At 40.2% G+C, this 26,478-nt stretch overlaps 1 protein-coding gene across 1 annotated transcript in view; it reads right to left on the bottom strand.

The window, feature by feature from the left end:
- The window catches only part of grik4 (glutamate receptor, ionotropic, kainate 4), a 124,068-nt gene that overhangs the window by 58,099 nt on the left and 39,491 nt on the right, over positions 1–26,478 (bottom strand). The window contains exons 4-6 of the mRNA XM_026313269.1: positions 15,836–16,001; positions 9,450–9,628; positions 6,338–6,391 (exon numbers count right to left, since the gene is read on the bottom strand). Coding sequence (XP_026169054.1) covers positions 6,338–6,391; positions 9,450–9,628; positions 15,836–16,001 — 399 coding nt within the window. The remainder of the gene's footprint in view (positions 1–6,337; positions 6,392–9,449; positions 9,629–15,835; positions 16,002–26,478) is intronic.

Here is a 26,478-nt window from a genome sequence, read left to right as displayed (position 1 = left end):
GTGGATGCTAGCATGTATGTGTGTGTGTGTGTGTGTGTGTGTGTGTGTTTGTGGGAGAGAGGGAGAGAAAGTAAGCCTGCACACTTTCATAAAAAGTCAAAATAACATCACAAAGTGAAAGTGTGCCATGCGAGATGCTGCTTGGCCCAATCCCGTGCTCACCTAACCTTCAAATGATATTAGGCGCCCTGTCAACATATGATGAGTCACTGCCAACCTGATGTGATTTATTCAATCCAGCCGAGTAGCTTGGATTGTGGGCCACAAATCACTTAGATGGGAGCCATACAGCGGAGACTGAGCGCCTGGCTGCGCCTATGTGAGTTTCTATGTGTTCCCTGTTTGTTTTGATTGTTTGTGTGCATGCATCTATTTGATAAGCTTGTGTGTGTTCTTGTGTATGTGTTGCATTATGTTAAAGATAAGGGAGGGACCTGCAGTGGTGTCAGCCACTCAGATTCTCAGAGACAAAGCTCTTTTTTACAGACAGAAGCTCTAAAAACCTTGTGGAGCTCTTTAGCTTCGCTGCTTTTCCATGAAGCATGTTTTTGTTTTAATCTCTGCTCATTGTGACCCAAGGGCAAAGATTTGTATTAGATCGTACAATTAAAACCCAGGATATTAACAGCTAGGATTGAGTGGGCTTAATGAGGAGAGAGAAAAATAAACTGATGCCGAGAGCTGTATCACATAAAAGAAAAGAAACAATGTGTGAAGCAATCTGAGTGATGCCTGTGCACTGCTTTTGCTCCTCTGATGCCTAATTCTGAGCATTACATATGCATTACATTCCAGCAAGGCACACATAGCATGTTTCAGAGACTCTCATCTGAATCATACAGCTTTAAATGAAGGGAAAGGCAAGAAAAAAAAAAAGAATCTCTCTTCACTCCAGGCAGCGTCTACTGAAGATCATTAGCTCTAATGATGGCCAATGAATGGTCATTCCTTCACATCCATCTTCTCCATAGAGATCTTAGTAACAAATGGACTGCCAGTAACAAAAGCAAACAAATAAACACCCACACACCTACACACACACACAAAAACATATAACATGTATAAATCATGGGGACCATGAGAGAGAGGATGCAAACAATTCATATCTACAGTGTGATATCCTCAAATTGTAAAATACACAGCGTGACACATCAGAGTGCATTCACTAGAAAGCAGTGCAATAATTCTGCTTGATGATGATAGCAAAAAAAGAACATCTACCACTTCTTCCCTCCCAAATTTCCCACACCAGATGAATAACATCAACACATAACAGAACAAACAAAACACAACCCAAATGAAGCCTGAAAGCAGTCCCATCTATAAGTGTGCATGATAAACCCCTGCCTGGAGATGGGTAGCTGCGTGAGGACGCTGATGAGCGTCTTGAGATGATTCAGGGGAAACAGATTAGGCAGGGGAGCAGTCTGGCAGATCATTAGTCAGGGATGTCAGGACCAGAGATAAATGAAGTGTCAGCAGAGGACACAAGGAGGAAATGGTTGGAGAAAATAGGGGGAAACAAGGAAGAGAAAGCATGGAAAATAGTAATTAATGCTTATAGGCCTTCACAATTTGTAAGGTAATTGTGGAATTTCAGAGCAGTAAGTTACACAGATTGCGATTTGCAATGGAGTTATACATCACGAGCAATTATGTTAGCTAAAAGTTTCTTTTTGATTCATAAGTAAATCACAATTACATTATCTTCTGTTAATACATGAATAATTGATCTTACATGCCTCTCATAAGAAACCCATGTATTTATCATCACTTTTAATAATGCTACATGATTGATTATTACCAGCTGCAGCTTAAATTCTTTAGAAATTATTTATAAAGCTACACAGTATGCAATTCTCATATATTATGAATATAACAGTATTTGTGTTTGATCTGAAACTCTTTAACAGCCTCTGGCATTAACAGAAATTGTACAAATTGGACAAAAATGTGTCATTATCTGTGAAGCAGATGGGTTTCTGACATGTTTTCCCTTGGCTGAAGTGTTTTTAATCTGCTATAATTGGGACCTAAACAAATTTGGACTGATTTGAACTCTTATTTATGGTTTCATTCATTTGGTAGGAGGCCTGGGTAAAAGCATGAAAGAGAATGAAAATATAGCTATAATGCCACATTCAAGCTTTTTTGGAAGTGAGTACGTGCGCTAATTGTGCTTGCATGCCACTGTATTTATACTCTCTATACTGTGATTTTAAGCAAACAAACAAAGTAATAATTGAAAAAAGCAGAAGTGAAGCTGAAAGCCACACTATTAACAAAAGGGCCAACCCAATAATCAGTTAAACTGTATTGGCCTGGTAATATTACAGTATTTAACCATCTGAATTATTTAAGGTTTAAAGGCGCCTGTTTAAACATGCAGAGCAAAAACACACGATCAGTAGGGTAAAAATAACCTGTCTCATGATGGTTTAACCCAGCTCACATACAATGTTTATACATAGTGGTAAACAATAGTGACTTAAAACCAAAATTTTAAATTAAAAAAAAAAAAAGAGCAATGCTATGAGATCAACATAGCCACAATATTGTGCTAATCCCAAATCCACCATAACCACAACCCCATTTTCCAACCCTAAGTAATAAATCTCACTTGTTCTGTCACGTAACTATTGATGCTTGGCAGCAATTTGGATGGATTAAATGCTCTTATGATCAAAATACACATTGAAGGATAACACCTAATGGATACAGTTTTCAAAATGTTGCTTTTATTAATTGCATAAATGTAATTTGGTGCTATCAGAACATCAAACCTTCTTCTAGTCGACAGTATGTATAAGGTGATCTGGAAGTATATTGTCTGCATGTTTGTACCATTTCTGTACGTGTTTAATTGCATACACAGAGGGATTTATGTTTTTTTATTAATAACAAAACAACATAAGCTATGAACTTTGCATCACTGGCAAATAAATCTCTCAAAGAAAGCAGAAAAGCAAAGCCTCACATCTCTGAGCTTTATGTGCTCTTCCCCACTTTTTTACCCCAATGTCTATATACAAGGCAGACTAACAGGGAAATTATAAATGCAGCCTACTGTCTTTTCAAAGTACAAAAAAGTAAGATCTAGTTCAACACTAAACTGCTTCAGATGAAAAAAAGTTATTTGGGGGAAACGTAATGATTAGTCTTGAAAATCTGATTGCAACCTGAAAAACACTTTCAAATATGCAAATTGTGAAGCTAAATAAGGTCAAATTGAACAGTCATCTTACGGCAAACCATCAGCAATGGCTCCTAAAGACACCACACTGAGAAAACACATGAAGCAATTACATCAAATTACTGCTGTCTTTTTGTAATAGGGGCTTGTCATATTTTAAGAGCAAGACAAACACATGCAGTTAGTTTAGTGCGTTTCACATAGACCTGCATTCCTCTGAACTTGAGAGAAGTATTTAAATGCATATTTTTAAAAAGCACTGCACGATTCTTTTTTGCCCCAAAGCATTTCTCTTATGTAGTTAAATAAATCCTACTTACTAAAAGGACTGCCAGGAATAAGTTAATGTATAAGGTCACAGGTTTTGTAATTGTAAAAGCGTTTTCAGGGGAAAGGTGAGGGAGCAAGTGATAAGCAGAACCTCTAAATAGATGAGAAATGCTGTTTGCTCATTGAGATAATGGAAGTGGAGCGTGCCTGGAAAACCCACTACCATTAAGATCACACACATATGCACACATGCATGAAGTGACACATACGGTGAGAAAGATTAGTGATATTACTCTCACCTATGCAAATTCAAAAAGACCTTAAGTAAAAAAAAAAAAATAAATAAACTGTTCCCTGATCTGCTGTGCTGAGGTTACAGATAAACAACTAAATATAGACTGAGGCAGTGTGTCATCATAATTTGGTTTAGTGGAGTTAATTAATGTAGTAACAGAACTTTTTTATATGACATTATTTTGTTGGGTCACTGTTTAGTATTTTCTCACCGTCTGAAAGTCAGTACTGGTTGTTACTATGCCACAGTTATAACAGGCTAATGTTAGTGTTATGTCCTGCTTAGGAGGAAAATATTCTCTAGTCTTATGAAATAAAAGCTCAACTCCAGGTTCATCATCCAGCTCACATCCAGTGAATTCCCTATGGTGAAGCATGGTGGTGGCAGCATCAAACTATGCGGGGGGTTTTTTGTAACAGCAATAGAGAGACTGGTCAGAAATGAGGGTCCTCGAAGAAAATCCGTTTCAGAGTGCATATAACCTGAGACTCCTTTCAGCACGACAATGCGACAATGACCCGAAGTGAACAGCCAAGAGAGCACTGGAGTGGCTTCAGGACAAATCTCCAACTGTCTTTAAGTGGCTGAGCAAAAGCCCAGATTTAAACCCCATAGAACATCTGTGGAGAGACCTGAAAATGGCAGTTCACAGATGCTTCCCATCCAGTCTGAGAGAAAGAATGGGATAATCTGCCCAAATCCAGGTGTGCAACAGATGTAAATTCTGTCAGAGAGGGTTTCTACAAATTACCTAAAGTAAGGAAAAAGTGAGCCAAGCATTCAGTATGTTATTGGCATGAGATGTGCTACCACAGTTAGCTTAGAAAACTGACAAACCAGATACTGTGATAGGACATAATTAAACACTTTCCTACACTTATTTTTTGTCTGTTGTATTTATGTATACGTGTCTGCTTTAAACATGATGCACAAGCAGCAGGGCCATTTAAAAACACAATACATAGGATGAATGACTTATTATGACAACTAAGGAGACAACTGCACTTCTGTTTTTCCACTCACAGCTTCTACATAATGTCCCAGGCTGCCAGGGGCACATTGCTGAGCATTTTAATGGTGTTAGCCGAAGCTATTAATGATGCCTTCAGTGAACGATGGCTGGATGGTGGTGATGGCAGCCGGACAGGGGGTGTGTGTGGGGTCATAATAATCTAGTATCTACCATGAATCGGTGCACTATACTGTGCCCTGCAGCAGATTTGCACAGCAATACCAGAAGAGAGTGATGAGGGAACTTATTTAGGTGTAGACACAAGGACAAGCAGGTTATAAAAAGAGGAGATGAGAAGAGAGCTACAATAAGAAAAGTGCCTATGTCAAGGACTGTGGAGGAAAACATGAAGATGGCAGCAGCCCACTCTTAATGAGTCATAAATCAGGTTGATATGAATCATCTCTACAGCGCTATTAGAGCAAAGTGTTTCGAACCTCATTAATTTCCATTAGGGAGCAGCTATCAGGAAAGTTTACTGTACCATCAAATTTTCTCCAAGCAGCTATCTTTATGATCTTAGAATAACTCTCACATATCCCTTATCTTCTATGCGCCTAAACAATATTACTCTCAAATCTGGGCTAAAACCCCTTAATTTCCAGCTGGGACGTGCACAGACGTTCTGAGCGAACAGCCACTCTCTGACTGCTTTGTTCCCAATCCTCAATCCCTTAATGTTGGCACTGCAGGATCATATAAAATAATATGTAAAACACTCATAATAAAAAAAAAAACTATGATAGTAATAAACTAAATTATAGTTTTCCATTAAAAGAATCAAAACTTTAGCAAAAGTTTCCAGGGAAGGGTTTATGTATACCAACTGGAGATAAAGCATTTAAGAAGTAGCTGTGAGTCATAATGATTCAGCTGTTGGCCTGATGCTGCTCTAAAAGCAACTCTGCAAAGAAGCACTTCCTTCAGCTGCCTTTGTCAGCTGTTTATCTGCCACTGTCACCTACTTTGAGGACACTGTTTATGTAAAAAACACGCAACATCTTGCAGGACAGCAGCGTTTGAGGACCAGAGTTCACCACCTCTGGTCTACAGGAGGAAAAGTGTGGAGCTTACCCTCTTCTTCGTTGTGACAGAAATGCAAGCTAAGCTGAAAGTGATGACTTATCATTCATGAAACAAGATCTTGACAGGCTTTTCACAATCAGAAGAACAACGGCAGTAGAAGCAACAGCAGCAGCAGTGTTGGTAGTAATTGTAATAATCATTATTATTTATTTGCTTGGTCCAGAAGTGCACTTCAACCAACGAGGACAAACGAGCTGCAATTGGAGCCATTATAGCCACTATAGTCAGCATGCCTGTAATTTGCAGACACATGCAGTGAGGGAGAAAATTGACTATGCAATAATGCAGCTATGCAATAATTCCTGTGTCTTAGCTCACGTCGGCTTAACTCTATCCATTCAATCATTCATTTAAGTGGGTACCAATTAAAGTGTACTATTTTTATACACTGCAGGAGCTCAGCATTAGAGTACTGATGTGCTGCTGCTGGTGTAAAATCGATATTGCCTCTAAATGCCCAAGCCGTCACCCATTTCCTTACCAGAGAGGTGAAGATGTAAGTGTAGTAGACAGACAGCATTCCCAGCTCTGATGCCTGCAATGCAAAAGAAAGGGGGGGATAAAGAAAAGTGTAAGAGAGTACAAAAGGCACAAAACAGAAATTCAAGATTTGGAGTTTGATCATAAAGATGTTAAAATGGAGGTCAGCAAAACAGAGGAGGAAGAACCAAACAGAATTGGGAAGAAAGCTGTGGGGAGGGAAGTTGAGAGGTCAGTGATTCATTTTGCAGAAGACAGATCAACTCCACATCTTGATAAGACCTTATCTGAAGATGGCTCTCATCGGAGCAAGTAATTTCTGAGGGGCGTTTAGTATGCTGCTTGACACTCTTAAGCTTCATTAAATCAAAGTCACAGTGAGGAGCAGTTGTGAAGGGCAGGGTGAACTTTTTTTAGAGTTTCATTTCATTAAAGTCATTATTAAGAATGAACAGAAAATCACTGAGCTATATACTTCATATTGATCGTGCTCTAATACACATTCATTAAATACAATGTTGTTACACAGTATATATATGTATATATATATATATATATATATATAGTTTCAATTAACATACTCTTTTTCCAAGTACATTTTTTCACAAACCATCATTTAACCCTAAGTGAAATTCTTCATGAGCATGAATTACTTTCAACTTTTAAGAATCTACTCAGAGAATACGTTTCCCACACCTGGCTGTACTGAAATTTACATATTTCCATAATAAATAGCTTCCACACTGACATTACGCTAAAGTTCTGCATCATCAGGAAGTTTAATAACAGACATTTTCCTGTCATATTTGAAAAAAGCTTAACCCGTGTGTGGGCGTTGGTGTGCCATTAGAAGTGCACGTCACTCAACTGCTAAATATTCAAATAAATGTTCTTCATGAGCATTAATAATACAACACTAGAGTAAAAATTAGGGTGGTAAAAACATCCAAATACATCTTTCATTATTAAACTCTGAATGACCTCTTATGATGTCTTTATAAAAGTTACTCCTTCAAACATATTTAGCACTCCAGTATTCTGAACCTACAGTAAGCATGACAGCTAGATACGGTATTTATTATACTTCAGGGAAGTTGTTTGTGTGCATCTGTCACAGAGAAAGTAAAATGACTGTAGCTAATTGCAAAAAATGTTTTCTTCCTCACACAGAATGCAGAAAGTAAGATTTTTAACACCGGCCTTTTCCTGGAGTATCTTTTAAACTATCAAACAGAACTAACACCGTAACCCAAATCACCTTTGGTTGCTGCCAATGAAGATATAATAGAACCAAAACAAGCGGCTGATCAAAAATATCCTTTCGGTCTCCTTTTCATTGGGTTTGAAAACGCTTCAATGGCCTTTTTCTGCTTTTCGATCTGGTTGTTCTCCTGCTGGTCAGAGTGCACATGGTGTGCATTACCCCCATATGCTCAGCTCACTATCTAGTTGTGTACAGCTGTGCACTACAGCAGAGGCCTGACTGAATGAGATTACATTCAGAAGGCTAACACTGCTGACCCAAACCCCTCTGAATGGTAAAACCTCAGAGAGCGAGACCTTTGTCTGACGAGGGTTTGATGTAAGATGTAAACAGACAAATAAGGGGGAATGTCTTGCAGAGCCTTGTTCCTTTAGACTAGCTGGGCACTCTTATTAGCATCTGAAACTGACAAATATGCCATCGCACGGCTTTGATGTGTTTGGCAACTAAGCACTCTACATGAGAAGAGGGACTGCCAACTTTCTCACCAACCTGCTTCAGGATCGTTTCTTGACGGACAGAGGGACAGACAGCATGACACAGTAAGGAGACAGAATGAGCAAGAGAGAGAAACCTGGATATACAAGACCACATGGGAAGGGAGGTGTGAAGAAACAAAGTGAAACTGTTTTCTCTGCATTTTGGGCAAAGAAGAGAGTGAGAGAGCTCCATATTGAACCTGAAGAGACAGACGGAGGGAGAAGAAGAACAGAAAGAGAGAGAGAGAGAGAGAGAGAGAGAGACAGACATCCCACTGTGGCCTCCCGCTGCGCTGTGTCCCAGGGTTTCCATAGTGACTGGATGACCACTGATGGCAGCCTGAACACTTGATTGAGGGGTGAGACAGAGTGAAGACCAATGAGAGAGAATGACACAAAAGTGTGGAAATCGAGACAAACGTCTCCCCTTCTCCTTTCCTCTCCTCCCAACCCCCGTTTATCTCCATTTATTTGTCACCTCCACTCTAGCCATCCATCCATTGTCTTCTTGAAATAATTAGGTATATTAATTACTAACAGGCCATATGCTACTGCCAAGACACTTCCTCAGCTCCCAATCACCTTTATTGATGCCATCATGGTTCTTTACAAACAGAAGCCTCCCATCAGGAGAAGAACTTTATAGCTTTGCATATTACATATATAGTATATGTTGAGAAAATGAATAATAGATAAGGTCATGAAAGAATCTGCTTTGCTGATTTATAGAACAGCTTGCTTTAATCTATAACATGCACAGAATTACAAAGTAAACAAAAGGGCGCTTTCATTTTATGAGTCTGTTCTTACACTAATCCACTTAACTGCAGAGAATTCTCACTTATGGATGATGAATCATTGGTATACAACTTGATTTATTGCTTTCATCCATATAATTTGATGGAACAGGTTTGTCTGACTAGATTGCTTGAATGAGTTTGGCTTTTATTGTGTCCTCTTCTTTGACTATAGGCTCAGCAATGCATTATCTGCAGCCCCTACCAAAAGTGCACCCATCCTGTGATTCAAGACAGCGAAAACATTGTGGGGGGTAAAAGAGATATTTCCCATTGAATATGTTCCTCACACTATTCACTATGACGTGTGGGGAATACAACCTCTCCCTCTTTCTCTACAGGTTTAAACTAAACAGTAACCAACTTCTTCTTCTTCCATTAATAAAAAAATATTTCTTCAAATACACAATTACTTCTAGTCTTGAACAGTCCTTGCCACTGGCAAATTTCAGTTCCTTTTCCTTTGCGAGAAGTAAGAGAATTAGATAAATGTGCATCTTGGGATTTGCTCTAAACCTAAGACTGTAGAAATGAGTCCACAAATAACACAGATATCATGTGAACCATACTAACCCGTTCTAAAATGATATGTGACATGGTGGCGTTGGCATCAACTATAATAGTGGCAGTCTTGTCATCACGGATCTCCTTCAGGAGCGGGGTTGGGTCCTGGCTGTCATCAAGCATGCGCACTGACAAAGTCTCCTTGGAGATGAGGAACTGCCTCAGGAGCTGCTCCAGGTTTAATAAGCCTGCCGATCACACACACACACACACACACACACACACACACACACACGCACACACACACACACACACACACACAGAAAACACATAAGAGAGTTACTTGTAATGAAGGCAAGACTCTCTCCCAGGGAGATGGGGTTTTAAAGTAATAGCCTTTATTAAAAGTTAAGAACATAACCAAAAAGTTAAGAACAGTCGAGCACATTTGGGAAGTGAATGTTGATATTGTAATGGAGTATGAATTAAACCGATCTCCTCAGATACAAACTAATGTTCTTATTGTTTGTTTGTTCTGCCACATTTGACAACAATGAATCCATAAAAACCTTTCCACACAGAACTGGACTGATTACCTTTAAATGTAATAACTGTGAAGCCAACAAACTCAAAGAGATTTTCAGCTACTGTCTTGTGTCCTATCCCATGGCAACACTCCGTTTGACTCCAAGGAGCTAAATGGGATCTGCCCTAATTAAAGCATAGTTGACTTAGTCAAAATACTCCCTGCTGCATTTTGCCAGTCACTATGGCCTCATACATTAGCAGACACTGAGTGATTATTAGGCTAAATTTCCATATGGGAGTTTAAACTATGTATTATTGTAAGATGCATTACAGTGGGAAATAATAGAATTGGAATAAATTCAAGAGTAGTAAACCACAGTATATGGGTGTGACAGTGGCCTGACCTTGGCAGTTCCTAACAGTATAACAACACAGTTTTGCTTGGAGAGTCACATGTAGAGGATGTAACTTTGTGGAGGACTTGCATTAGCAAGGCCCCTAGCTGCTCTTTCCATTTTAAAATAATAATAAAATGACACTGTAGACTTTGCCATCAGCAGATATTTTATGTGATACCATGGCGACCTCAGATCAGTGAATGTGTCACACATAAGGACCAATTTTGGTTTAGCCATGGTATCAAGCTGACTCCTTCAGCTTCTCCACAGCACATTAACACCAGCTACAGCACTGTCCCAGTCACCAGCATCATGTCTAATAGCTTCTGTAATTATGTCTCAGTGTCTGTCTGTCTTTCAGCCTGTCTGCATGGCAGAATATCACCGGGTGTTTGTCTTCCTGTACCTGACTACCTGTGTCTGCGCACTTATGAGACATCATTCCTGGCTGCTGCTTGCTTGCCTGCCTGTGTCTCCAGCCTGTCAGATCAGCTTCCTCTGTAGTCTAACGCAAAACAACTTTGATGAGCTTGAAATAGCTTCTGCTAAAACACCTTCCTTGTCTGCCTCCTCCATCCACTCTCTACAGCTTCTTGCAGGGCATCAAACACAATTTCACGTCGGGTTCATGACATTAGATGGTGCACTGTAGTAGATGTGGCTGGGTAAACTGGATACACACAAACTGACGAACACACACAAGAAAAGCTTGTATTCTCTTGATTGTTCTGGCTGCACAGTACTCAAAGGGGAGTTTGAATATTTTTTCACTAGGGTGCTTTGCAGCAGGTATGTTGTTCCCTCACTATTTGCTCTGGTGAACCCGTTTCAATCAAATGAAATGTAGTTGAATGAAAAATTTGCTCTCCTTTAGTTAAACTTCTATGGCTCCCTGTACAGGGAAAACAAGTTCTGTTGGATTCGGTGTGTCTCTTCTGCCTCAAAGGATTTGAGATGGCCTGTATTTATCTTTATGAGGACCAAGTGGCAACAGTCTCCTACAAAAACAGGTTGGCTTGATGTCAAACACTGCAGAATTAACCAGGAATGAAATCAGACTGGAACACCCACTGAAAATCTTTTTGAATTCCAGCAGTTTAACTCACCCCCTTGCTGCATCTAAGGACATGGATTCAGGACCATGTGAAGACATTGTGTGGCACAGATGGATCTAGCTGACTTCTATCACATCCAATCACACCCCTCAGGAAAGGGTTTAAGTTACCCTTTAAGAGTTGAGGCATATAGCTAAGATGATAAAGTTAGGGTTTGAATTACAATAGAGCGCATCCTCACAAGTATAGAAATGTGTGTGTGTGTTTTAGTTAAAACAAAGTACCTTGTTGGCTAGGACGACAAATGGTTCCGACTCTGTCTCACCCTCCCAGATAAAAATAGCTGACATTCAACTTAGACAACCCATCATTTACCTTCCACAGGGTGCCTGTAAGTTATGAAACACACCTACACACACACACGCACGCACGCACACACGCACGCACGTACACACACACACACACACACACACACACACACACACACACACACACACACACACACACACACACACACACACAATCCCTTTTCACAGACACAAAGTACCCAAAACATTAACACGTGAATGCAGCAGCTAAATATGAAGTCCTGACAGGTGTAGCTGAGTAATGTATAAGCAAACCTTTGGTCCCAGACAAAGCTTTTAACACAGACCCAAAAGCCCCAATTGACAGCCGTGCATTATGATGAGTCATCATTTAGCCTTCAGCGAGGAGTAAGACCTAGTTTTATGACTGTGCCACCAGTGGGACCATTACTTCAGAATGTAGATGTGTCAAAACATTTGAAGTATGCCTGAGCACATTCCCTGTGCCATTACCCCAAATAACCATAAAAGAGGAACCATCAATACTGACTGCGATTCACCAGTCACTGTGTATTCGTACAGATCTGCTCTGCACCTGCTGATCATGTTTTCTCTGCAAAATGCATTCATATTCATACAGCACACTGGAAACTGCAAAAGACTTTATGGTTTCTCAGTTTGAGTGTGATATTACTTTATGAGGAGAGGTAGTGCAAAATTGTAAAAAAAAAAAAAAAAAAGGACCAAAAGAGACACTTTGGAAAAATGAAAAAAAGGCAAAGACAGCAGGATTCAGGTGAATCTGTTATGGTAGAAAAACACTCTCTATATATTATATTACAAGTTACACTTCTATTTGAAAGGTCTGTTGCTTATTTGGTCTTGAAAGAATAAACAGTAAAATAAATTGTAGGGGGAGAAAGGAAGGGATGAAGTGCACAGAACATCCATGGTGGATTTAAACCATTGTCAAAAGGGTAAATTTCATCCATCTGTTTTATCCATGTATGTGCATTTCGCAAAGGTTATGTGCCTTAACGTCATCATATTTCACTCCTGTAATTGTTTAGCAGCACCCAACTACCGCCATCAGCTGTTTATCTCAATGAACCAGCTCCCAATATTCACATAATAGAGGTGCATTAAAAAAAAAAACAGACAAACACATAAGACACACACACATTACTTTGTGTCATCATTCGTCAATATACTGGAATTACATTTTAAATTTGTGCCACATTTGGATGGAAACTACTTCGCTGGCTACTCTCCACACATCCAATATTTCATTACCCTGAATCAACACATACTGTGTTTCCCTATCCAGTGAGAAGTTTCGAAAACTCCAAGGTGCTGTGAACTATTAGTACTGTTTCCATCACCATCCTGACTACTGGTACTGCTGCCTTCTACATCATGATCTTTAGTAGCCATACACTAATTACTATCATCAAATTCATAAAGTCCAAATTACTATGTTCCTATCATTCTTGCACCTTTTGTGTACATTCCTGCCCACTAGTCATTGAGGCATTTCTTCCATGTGACTAACTTTGATTACAGGTTACTGATGGCAATGCCATATTGAGTGTGAAACACAGACAGGCAGTAGGTGAGTTCTACAAACTGCAATAATGGAGAACAGCAAATTATTATGTGACATGGCAGAATAAGCATATGGCTCATTGTATAAATGAGCAGATTACATTGGAGCCCTGATACAACAAGTAGCAGAAGTGTTTTCTTCTTACTGGAGTGCAGTGCAGCAATGCAGTGTGCTAAAATGGCAAACCTTGCTCTACAACTGTGCCGATCAAAGGCAGAAAAATGCTCTGCAAGCACTGGATACCTACTGTTTTGTTGAACTTATTCTGTACAAGCACCGCAGCCCCAGTTAAATTTCAGAGCTTATTGGATGTTCTCTTTCAGCTCACTGACAGCTGCACCAATCACCTCACTAATGAAAGTGCACTGCTGTAGCACAGGGCCTGTGACTACAGCAACAGCATGCGTGTTAATGTGCTTGGTTCACACAGTGTACTCGTGTGCAGCAGGCTAATTTTTTACTGTGTCTCTTTTAATTTACCAAAGGCCACAGCCACGCAACAGGTGGGGCCCCCCATCAGGCCGGAAACGTCAACCACATGGACAATAGTCTGGGCAAGAGTTACAGTACTGTATTTGTTACTGCACACTGCTATTGATAGTGGTGTCCATCCTGGTGGAACCCATGTCTTTGGGCACAGCTCAATTTGCACTCCTGCCCACTCATCCATGGCTGGAAAATATTCATGAACTGGCCACGCTCTATTAGGCTGTCACTGGTTTGTGTGATTAATGAGGGTGGCACATGTGGCCTAGCCACCAACAGCAGGCTGCCAACCAACCAACTCACTGCACGAGCTGACGAGGGCCGAAGCTGGTGGAGGTGGAGTCAAAATCAAATAGGTGTGAGGTGATAGACCTTTACACACACCCACATGCATAAATGTAAAAACACACACTCGATATTCTATTAATTGAATGAGAGGGTGTGATCAATACAGCCAGGTCATTTCCTGAACTGCCTCGTTCTTGCTATTAATGTATAATTTCTGCATTGTTGCCTTCCCTTACCCCAATAGTTCCATTTCACTTCTCATGCATCTGCCAAACAGCATCCTTTTCTCTCGGACTCTCCTTGATTTCCCGCCTCTCATATTTCCCTCGTTTCATTTCTTTTCATTTCCTTTCCATCCCTCTCTTAACCCACTGACACAGAATAAGAATCTTCCCACACATTTCCAGCAGGAAGCAAAAAAGTAACGTTAAAAGGAGTTTCTTTTCTCCAAACTCGCCAATATTAAAATGAGAGGGAGCCTAAAAGGTTCACTTGTTATCACTGTTCTTGCCAGAGCTGTATTAATCAACTCTCTGTGGAAAAAATGTCACAGAAACAGAATCTGAGCCTGGAATTAGAAGAATCACTGACAGGTACATGAATACTTAGAATAATAATAAAAAAAAAAACAACTAATGGTGTCTTTTTGACCCCTGAAGTTATAATGGGTGAGCAGGGTTGGTAAAACTATTATAAAACAGCACTGTCTTTCAGTAAGTTTAATTCAACATCTTCTAATTTCTGCATTGTGAATTTTTAAGAAAATGTCTAAAAGAAGGAAAAAACATCTTTACATTTGAACATTACTGTAACGGAATTAATATAACAAATTCCCATATTTTGTTTCAATACACAAAACTTGGCGCGTCAAGAGACAGTTGTCATCTTAAAGGTTGTGAATGAAAAGAGATGCCAAAGTAAAGACCAGAGGACAGTCAAAGAGGAAGTTAAAAGGCAGAAGAACGGAGAATTGAGATAGATGAGGTGAGCGCTTCACAGTGGCTCCTTGCCATCTCTGGCCTGTCTGACACATGGTTGATGTCTCAAGCCTATTTCCTTTCTTCAAAGCCTTGTGCTGATTAGGAAAAAGGTTAGCGGGTGTCATTCAGGGTCAAGGTGCCTTTGTCTAGGGAGTTGTAATTACTGCGTGCTAGACTACAAGAGGGTGGGAACCAGCCATGATTTAATCTTCCACTCTATTTACGAAAATAACTTCCCTTGAGGAGATTTTCAAGTTTTTTTAAGGTCATTCAGTTTAGTATCTTTCCAATCTAACGAGTGCCTTTAACAAAGGGGCAGTGCGAACACTGGTGGATACTGCTGCCATCCTCATTCTCGTTTGTTAGTCTTAATGATGTGTCTTGATCTTCAGCAAGTGGTGCTTTAACAGTGTACAGAGTCTTGCAGACCAGGCCTGACACAGTTAACATGCAATTTCATTATTTCACGATGACATTGTGTAAGAAAAATGACTGTGCAGGAAATGGAACGTAATAAATGTATTTTACCATGCTATCTGCTGCTGTGAGGGAGGGCGTTTTAGCTGTGAGTGCAGCAGCTGCTTCAGAAGGGAGCATGTCACAGGGTGAGATGTTACTGCATCTGTTGTCGGAACCCAGTCAGAGTGCGTGCGAGAAGCTTATGTGTGCTAACATGTATTAAAGGATAGCAGACACCAAGCACAAATGTTTTCACTTTGTTGGCAGATGTAGGGAAGGTGGCGTGTGAGCATTCTCTCTGGGTGTTATTGTATATTTTGCCGCGAGGGTGTGAGTGCTGTACTCACAGTCAGCCTGGGCACAGATGAGGCAGGCGGTGGTGCTGTTAAAGAAGGTGAGAAGTCCGGCCACAGCCAGGCTGATGTCTGTGTTGGTTGGCCTCAGGTCCAGAGTGGTGAATCGTGGGAACTGAACCTTGAGAATGTCCTCTGGAGCCACCTTGACATAGGGAACCTGCACAGAAATACATTTTCATCATCTGCTAGTGATTTTGGCAATTTTCACATTCATGTTTTAAAATGTTGCAAAGGTTTGCAGACACGGCAGCAGTAAAAAAGACTAACCAAGAGAACACGTGAATATAAACTGCAAAATAAACTGGACAATCCCAGCAAAGAGCCAAAAAAAGCTTTGAGGAAATCAGTTGAATCTCTCGTGATAAATTGCAATCAAGGATGACCCAGGGGTCTGTGGTAATGTGTGTATTCAGAATACACAGATTTTTCAGTGAGTGAGGCGCTGAAGCTAATGTAAAGTACAAGCATGGATCCAAAAACTTATTTCTGTTCCACCCACACAAACATACCCTTGTTAGAGAAATCTTCAGTTCAACACCTCCTCACCCACTGTTACAAAACACTTGTTTACACAGCTCACAATGGAACGGCTCAACTGTGTGTTTTCAGGTGACACTTCTATAACACACACGCACGCACTAGTGTATACACACAGAACGTCAGAAAAAGACATCATTAAAAAAAACGATGTTGTGTTAATTTGTCCATATACAATGTAACGGGCCGAAACATTTACAATTATTAAACTCGGCTAGAAATGCTGAAACCATGTAATACTGTTGACACAACCTTTTAAACAACATTCCTGGCAGAATTGCAGTTCAGACCATCATCACTGCATAATAACGTGCTGCTGGAATCGCACATATCTTCACATGCGCATTAATCATTAAGGAGGAAAAACATACGGACTGAGGTGTGTACCGTATATGTTTCGTCAGCAGTCAGAGAAAAGATCAGATACAACGAGTAAGTAAAACAGAGCCAGTCAAGCTTTCAGTAAGAATCAATAAACACACAACTCTTTCATCCCAGCCTCATTGTGAGGCATACAATCTTCAGTGAGATTGATTGCCGTGCTTTCACAGTGTTGATGTGATGTAGCTATATAAGTAACTGTATTCCTAAGTCAACTCTAATGAATTTGTCATGTCACCGCACTTTATAAACAGGTATGTCTCACACAGGCTCATCTCCGCTGTCAGTGGAGAGGCTAAGCACACTGCAGCATTCTCTAACCACAGGATCAAATCAGGACTGGAGCCACCTACAAATTTACTAAAATTCATAAAAATCATAATTTACAATGCATCCCAATTCAGACTGTTTCCCCTCCAGTGACATTCTTCTATGGTCTCCATGTGATGATTAGGAAAGACCCAGGCTGCCAGGGTTTACATTGAGGACTGGTAGGACCCAAAGGAGGAGGAGACTGCAAATCAGTGTGACAGGTGTCGGTTCGGTCAGCTGGCAAGGCATTGCTGTAGAGCGCAGTGAGGCTTGAAGGGGATGTAGGAGGATATGCTGGGTCCGAGAGGAGAAACGGGGAACGGGGACTCTTCATCATGCCAGATTGCCTGTCTGTGTGTTTCCCAGCACCCATACATTGCTTTCCTCCTTATCCCCATGCCCCCCCGATTGGTTTTCAATCCTTTCCCATCAGGGTATAATGGAGTCCCTGGGTGCCTGGATGGATGGAGGAGCGACCACTACCGACAGCCTGCTGGAACATATTCATTCCTCTCAAGGAGCTAGAAAACCTGGGGAACGCCATAGCTGTACACCACATTGTGGTAATGTGACCCTTTTAAAATGTGCTCTTCATCTTCCCTGTTGCATTTGTACAATTTCTCAAAAGCTTTTTCCCATTTTGTCCTTTTCTATCCCTTTTTACTTAGTGTACCCCAGGCTGTTTATTCCTTTCTCTTGTCCACTTTCCACTGTGTTCTTTCTTTCAGCATTGCAGACCACTGATACCCAACCTCTTTCACTTAGAAACCTGACATGCTTCAATAGGCTGTATTTGAAGTAATGGGTGGGTGGGGGTTAGAAAGCTGCTTACACACACACACACACACGCGCACGCACTCAGATACATACATTGTTCTTTTCCATCAATTTGTCCCAGCGGACCCTACTGTTTGAAACGCTGGCATCTTGGGAGAATAACTTGGCTCTGAGTCTTGATTTATCATCAAATTCCATGGCACAAAATGTTGGCTCACAGTATACAGTTACTAAGTTCCTTATCACTTTCCTTTATTAGGTTTACTGGAAATACTTCATTAACATGCATTTTAGGTGAAAAGACAATCTGCAGTATTTTTTTCAGTGCATTTAAATATTTCCTTTTGCATTCAGTTTTCAAAGGGGTGCAGCAGACTTAATGCAGCTTACAGCAAGGCAAAGGAGAACCTCATCTATACATCATACCTAAATACATTCCCTCCTGGTTAGAGCGACATGATTAATTGGTTGTTAACAGTAGAAGTCAGTGTCCTCCATGTGTGGTGGAGTGACAAAGTGTTTTCCATCAAGGCTAGAGTTAAAACAGGGGCACACCAAGCAAAGATAATCAATCTCCACATACAGCAAGTTGTCACCCACATCAAAGTCACTTCCAAGACTTCTTATCTGTGACCAACAGCTAGCATCAGTCACTCTGCTGCTCAATTAATCCCCGAAATAAAAGCAGGAGAAATCATTTTTTTACATGTGTCTTTGCAAGGCACAGTTTCAAAGACCCCATAAACCTAATACTGCATCCCTTTCAGTTTAGCTCTGCAGGAAACTCATAAATTTGTCAAGCCAGCAACCCTGCAGTGCAAATCTGCAGTGAGTCAATCTAGGGCCAAAGTGACACAACTTATTACAAATTATGCCTTTATGGTAATGGCCATTGTTACTCTGTTCAGGTTTATAGTAATCAATACAACTGCTTTTACTAATGTTTGCATTTTAACAAAGGCTCTAATCACATCCTTAACACAATGAAGCATTTTAGGATTTTCACTTGTCATTGTTTTGTTTTTAAAGCCACCAACTTCATCTTATGATTCTCAACTTTATTTCCAGCCAGAACCAGTGGCTATTTTAAGTGATAAAGTTCTGACACTACTTTCTGAGCCCCAAATGTCAGGCAGACATTAAAATAGTAAAGCACTTTAGTCGCTACAGATCAGATTTACGTATGTGGTGGCGAAACAATGATCAATCTTTAAACATTTTACTTTCAAAAAGTAAAACAGAAAGATGATGTAAAAATATACCATCCATTTTACGATCTAAACATCCTTTTATTGTGTTTTGCTTTGCATTCTGCAATCTCACCACTAGATATCACTAAATCTTTCACATTTTACACATTGCACCTTTAACTGACTGGGGGATCCTGATCCAAGCGGCTTTGGCGGCACACTGTGTACATATGCACAGAACATGCTCGATGTTGGTGGTTCAACTCCAGCTGCCAACATCTGTTGTAGAGTTCCTCCTGTCTTTGCCTCCTGTCCATGACAAACCCAATTTTTAAAGCAAAAATGACCTAAAATACTTTGAAAAATAAAAAAAAAACAACATATGTTTGACTAATTATAGTTTATATTATTGCAATATTATTAGGTAGAAACAGCCGTCACATTCAAAGAGGTTTTTGCAGAGTTTATCTATTTGGCTAAGGCACAGAACTATTAGAAGCAATGTGAATGACTTGTAGGTTCCATTAAACAAGCTGTACCTCAAATTTAAATGGAAATGTCTTTCAAACGCATCTGCTTAGAGCTGTAGCACTATTGGTGTGGGTGAGAAACTTAATTACATCTGAAAATTATAAAGAGAAAAAAAATTATCAGGCAAACAGTGAAGCCCCAGGTAATCACTCTGCTTTTAATAATGTGGTAGCTTCACTGTAAATACAACTAAATACCACAAAGACTGCTGTTTAGACAGACAGATGTGTGTGTCTGGGGAATGATGGGTGGGCGGGAGGGGGGGACAAAAAAAAAAAGGGTGAATGAAGACAGGGACAGAAAGAAACTGACAGTCTGACGGAAGAGGAGAGCGATGAATTGAGCAACATAGAGGCTAAGACGGCAACAGGAGTATACGACATAAACACAGAGTGAGAAATGGCAAAGGGGTTGCAATCAACACTCATTTAATGGTGTCATTGAATTTAACTGTGTGAAATTTGATTCTGCTGTCAAAGGCAATCTATCTCATGTTCTCCCCTTTATTGGTGGTTCATTTCTCTGGACATACAGTTTCTGCAGATAATAACAAGATCAGCATTTAGCTTTGTTATTGTTTGGTCTCAATGGGCCACATTCCGAGTTAAACCAAAGTCTTTTGGCCCTCATTTATTATTTACAAGATGCAGTACTTACTTGCTAGAAGAAAAAGGAAGTCATAAAAGTTGTTTATGCTGTATTCATTATATATGTATAAGACTTCAGAACTTTTTTGATGTCAGCTCAAATAAGATACTGTGCAAACATTTTAGGCACTTCAGATGTTTAGATTCGTATCCATCACACAATACCATCAGGGAAACATCTGACGTTCCCTGAAGAACCATCTTCAGAAAGAACAAAACAAAAGAACAAGGAGTCCTGCAACAGATGGTATGGCCCCCCTGATCTCAGCACCACAGCATCAGTCTGGGATTATACAAACAGACAGAAGACTGAGACAGCACACCTACCAGTCAAGTACCTTATTTTTCTGTTAACTGTACTTTACATGTATTTAAGTTAACTGATTACTAAAAGTATTGATGGCATTACTTTTAAACGCATCCTCTCCTCTCTGCAATCAAAAAAATGCAAGCGGCTGCACTGGTAGTATGCTTAAGACAAAAACACATAATCCAGGATGTCCAGTTTAAGTACCTGATTTAGTTTTAAAAGCTTATTAGAAGTCAAATGCTGCACAGTTGCAAAGTTGCCAGTAACCATCTATTTTTTGGCCTCATGAGATCTCGAGGTAAACAGAGGAGTCAAGACTAAGTCTTTATCCAGATGTCCCAGTATTTTACTTGTTTTCCAACTAGATATTTTCTCACTATGGTTTGACATATCCTGCATTATTTCAAAATCTTATAACACTTTGAACTGTATTATTTTTAGGGAAATACACAGTCGCTTTGTGTGAAAATTCTTACTCCACTAGTAATAATCAGTCAAAAGATGCCCTCACACTGAGAACAAGCTGCAGAGTTGTACCCTATTGTATATGCAAACCACAAAACCCACAACTTTGCTCGTTTTTCCCCCCAGTGTGTGTGTGTGTATGACACAGAAACTGAGTCTGCTCACTCTAGCTTAGATGTGTGCTCTAGTCCATATGTATGTGTATGTATGTGTGTTTCCTGCACTGTGACAGAAAGGCTGGCAGGTCTGCAGACAGAGGTTTGACAGGCGTTTAATGAGAAGCTCTCACAGGACACAGGCTTTGCACAAGTAACACACAGTTGTACACTCTTGCACACACAGTGAGCAGTGGGGAAAAGGAGGCACCTTTGTTTGGCTGCAAAAACACCTCAACTCAATTACAATGTGCTCTCAATATAGATGTTTAATTACACTGAGGCTGCACTCTGATCTGCTCGGATAAGCTATTAAAATAAGGAATAAACTGAACTGGCGCATTTTCAACCTACTGAGCCAGTGATGCACATTTGGATGTTTGTTGGAAACAGCCAGGAGTTTTTCATTGCTTTGTATAAAGCTTACCAATAACCTCTGATAACCCCACTTCAATGGGTAATTCAAGGTTACATTTGACAAAGGTAGTTTCAAATCTGACCAGGCATTAGTGAGGAGACCGGTGCTCCGAACTGGAGTGAAGGTAAAAGCTAATTTCCCATCCGTCCAGTCCAACAAGCTCTGGGTTGCTTCGGTTGTTGAGCTGACAAGCGCCCAAGTTATTCTGCTACCTGTCCTCTGTGAACCTAACAGGAGCCTGCCGAGACAAGGGGTGGTGGGGGGATAAAGAGGAGCTGTATGCAGTCACGCCATATGGAGAGCAGAGACATAATGAACAACTACATCTGTTGGCTTGGACTCGGAGGGGCAGCAAAACGAAATTCTGTACCACTGCACTTTTATGGTTCTTGTGAGGCATGGCTGTAGGAAGAGCAGCGTTAACACTGTCCATCAGTGATGTTTTAACAGGCTCATTTACATTACCACAGCCCAACCTGGCTATCACTTCATATACAACACATGCTTGGTGGAACAAAAAAAAAAAAAAAAAAAAAACTGCCCTCAAAAACACTTAGCAGTTAAGCCAAGTGGACAGCACCACTCAGTCCCAGTAAAGTGAATACAAGGTTCACTGAAGCCACACGGAGAACAGTTCGTTCACTGTCAGAAAGTGGACATAGCTGATCAGTTTGGAGATGGTCAGTTGCAGAATATCAACCAACAGCAGAACACACAATAAAAAGTCTGGCTGGATGTAGCCTATTGCAATCCAGAGAATTATGTTGGCCACTGAGCATTAGTGAACAGATGCTGTTGGAGACATTGTCCATCAGTCAGCATGTGTGATGCCAAGGCTGTAACGCCAGAGTGGAGTTGGCAAGGAAGGTATTGCTGGGTGGCAGGAGATGGAGGAGGGCAGGTGGTAGTCTATTATGGCTACCTAATCCCCTTTTGAACCAAAAGGTTTATAAGGGAATTTGGGAGACCAGCTGTTGGCATTCAGAAAAGTCAAATAAACCTCTCATGGGAGAGAATAGGGGGATGAGACAGCAGATATAGGAGAGGCAGAGCAGACTGTGTGGATGCCACCCAACAGTCTCCATCCCCAACCCCCAGCTCATCTCAGTCTCGACCCATGCGGCCAGAACTCTATTTGTGGTTGTAATGAACCCACTTCAGATCCCAGTGGTCAGACAAGAAGCAGAGCAGTGATAAAGATGAAGTGGGCTGGTGATCCCATGGTGCTTTTTAGGAGAGTGGAACATTGACCACGAGATCTCTATCTCATTGATCAGCCAGTTCAGAGCAAAAAAAGTTCCATGTCTCCAGAGAGGCCTGCTACTCACTCCATTACCCTATTTCAGAGCAAATGTCTTTGTGAAAAAAGAAAAATGCTTTTAAGCTCCTCTGTTTGGCTACCAGGTCTCTTGGTATTATTGTCAGCAGTGAGGATAAAAAAAAGAAACTAATAAGTTGATGTGGTGAGCTGTCTCATTCTACTACCTAATTATACAAGAACATGCCAGTAAATATGCTCTTAAATGCCCAATGCACATCTACTGTATTAGCATTTATCACACATTGCAAAACATGTCTGTATTATGAATAAAAACAATCTATAGAGATATTTGACTGGGAAAGTGTTTTTTCTAACACTGAGCTTAATCCAATTCTGGGAATCAAGCCAAATGTCTGACTTACACCACCCAAACAAAGCACATCTCAACACAACATTGGCAAACAACTGGCCAACAAATCTTTGAGAACCTGGTCTCTGGTTAGAACACAAACATGTTGAAGATGAAACAAAAGACTTAAATGTCCTAGTGAGTTTCAGTTCACAGTGAAAACAGCAGTGTATTAACTCAGTGAACAGTTGGCAAAAAGCAGAGCAAGATCAGCTGGGCTGGGTAGTTGTCTCATTCCACACAAGACAAAAACTCAGGTACTTGACACAGTAGATTAAGACGAAACAGTTGCAATACTGTGATATGGAGCAGAATCGTTTTTCACAGCCTTGATGACAACAATCAGATAAATCACAATCTAGAAATTCAGCTAGTTACTCACCTGTGAGACAACCTGTCTTTCCTTGCTTCAATTTCAGTGATCAAATTAACACACATGGCTTCCAGTTTTGCTGGTGAATCTTATACGAGACAGATCAACAGTGTTGTGAGAGAAGGGTCAAAGAGGTGCAGGTGACAGGTGTGCTCGTCTAATTATGATCAGACAGAGACAGAAGAAGCACCTGCGTTTTGTTTGAAAGCAGACTCAACAGATTTATCTGGTAAACCTTTCTTTACGTACACTTTTTAAAACAAACCTACTTGCAGATTTGTGCATTTATATGCATTATTTATAAATGTTCATTAAACCATTACTCATATGCTTACTGTAGCTACACGTATAGAGACAAGGCATTAACAGACAAAATACTATGTGTTATAATATTGGATAAATGTACAGTACAATGTGCTTATGGACAATGTGTCCCTAAACATATGCAATTTAAGTCCACATATACACAGCATGCTATGAAGAAAATAAGCAGGATGATTGTGGCTGTGCAGCGCCTTAATTAGTCACTGTAAACGTGAATACAAATAAGCAATAACAATATGTGACTAAGTGGGAAGGTTATTTTGTTTGTGTACAAGTGAACTCAACCACTAATGGTTTGGTTCATATTAATCAGTAAATGGGAGATTAGGTTTGTGTTAATAAATATGGTGGTTGTTTCAGATGCTTTGTCACTGTGCATGTGGTGCTTACATGTCAGCAAAGGGCCTATTCACATCTCTCCTAAGTCTCCTCATTCACTCACACCCAGGCCAGCGTGACACACTATTTACATATGACTCACACATGGTGCTCTAGAAGAAGTGATATGATAAAATGATCCAAAACACTGACACTGTATCCATAAAACTGTTGAAATGACACTAAAGGGAACAGTTGCTGGTATAGACTGTCTAGTGACCTGTCATCGAACAGCACTAGAAGTTTATAATCTCCAGTTTGAGGCAAACAGTAAAGTATTTAGAAGTCCAAAAAGGGAAATAAATGCGTGATGGATGATGCAGCTCCACTTCTGAGACTTCTTCAGCTGAGCACCTGCCATTAAAACCGTTTTTACTTTCCCTCTCGAGTCAAAGATTTAATTCATAAGACTTTCCAACACAAAGGAAGCCTTTTCGAAGATTTCTCTTATGTGATTTATTCAAACAACCTTCAGAAAAACAATGTAGGACAAGTGTGATAGCTTCTTTCTTTATATCCTAATGAATCATAATGATGATAACGAATGTCAAGTGGAGAGATGAACAGATGAAAACTTGAGAGCTGTGGGCTAACATGTGAAGTAGTATTGCATATAATGAAGAAACAATTTACATTTAGTCCGTCTGAGTGAGGAATCTAAAAGAATACTAAGCTGTAAGTGTCTAGGAAATGCAGAAATCCTGTTGAGATTCAACAGGCACCACATTGCAAACAAGCTCCAGCATAAATTTTCAAATTGATATTATCTATGTCACAGTGATGCAGTTCCTCCCCCAGCTGGTCACTGAGGAACATGCTGATCAGATCCGATTATTGGTTCTGACCAAAATGCATTACTTCCTGCCAAAACAATAATATTGCTTTTAGTGGGAGAGTGCTTGATTTTACATATAGTGGTTTTAAAGCCCAATTACAGTGAAAAGCTCAAACATAAGCTGACCCCCCAAGCAGAACAAGGCCGACACAGCAGAACTAATAACACCACGCATGCAGACACAGATTTAGTTTGTGAGTGATGGATGGTGATTAGGGTTAGCCAGCGAGCGAGCGAGAGAGAGCAAGGGAGCGGGAGGGAGAGGGGGAGAGAGAGAGAGAGACAGAGAGAGCGCAAGTGAGAGAGAGATGGCTTTTTGAATAGTGTTTCCCCCATCTTTCTATTTGTTATCTTGAGCATGGTGAATCTTGGCCTGATATTCACCTGTATCTGGTGTCTGAGAGGGGCACCAGCCTCACTAGGTAGATGGGGAAAAGACAGGTAAAGGAGGCGAAATGATACAATAAGGAACAAGAGGAGACAGGAAAGAAAAAGAGAGAAAAAGGTGAGAATAAGGACAAGAGTTACAAGAGCTGAGGTTTTTGTAAGGGCAGTAATAGCAGTTATTAGAGATGGGACAAAGGCAGAGAGAAGAAAAAATACGGTAAGGTGAAAAGCAACGAAGAAAAATAAATGAGAAATAGGACAATTATTAAAAAGAGATAAGTGTAAATGAAACTAGCAAAGGCATCAAGATTATCTTCTGTTGGTTTACAAAGTAAAAATGGGCTGGGCAGCAGTTTCAGCATGGAAAATAGGAGCAATCAGGCGGCAGACCCATTTTGCTGGTGCCTGACTGATCTTGTTGAACTGCAGGAAGAATTCTAAACACACTCCATCAAGACCCAACTAACCAAATCTAATCACCACAACAGTGTGACAATCTAATGAGATGGAAAAGTATTTGATGTCAGGACATACTGTACCAATTTGCTTTGTCACAACTAGTGAGGTTATGTTGCAGGATCTGATATCACAGGCTAGCTGGGGTTATAGGAAACGTCTTTACATGATGTCATATGAAAACACTGCAGAATATTTGTTAATGATGGTTGCTCACTCTCTTGTCATTACCACTAATACAACCTGTTAACATCGGGTCTATCTGTTCGATTCTAATCTGTTTATGTCATGCATGTAGACAGTAACAGTGCTGAGGGATAATTCTGGTTGTTTTGTTCATAGTTTATATCTAAATGAAGATTACATTGCCTCTAACTAAATAAAGTTGGTTCAATGCTCAAAAGATGATAAAACTTTAAACCGAATCAGTGCTGTGATTAAAGAAAAAAAATCTATATTATGCAATAATGTGTAACAGTGCATGAATT

Source organism: Mastacembelus armatus, chromosome 13, assembly GCF_900324485.2.
Source record: "Mastacembelus armatus chromosome 13, fMasArm1.2, whole genome shotgun sequence".
Lineage (NCBI taxonomy): Eukaryota > Metazoa > Chordata > Actinopteri > Synbranchiformes > Mastacembelidae > Mastacembelus > Mastacembelus armatus.
Note: the sequence above shows the minus strand (reverse complement) of the source record. Positions and strands in the feature narration are given on the sequence as shown.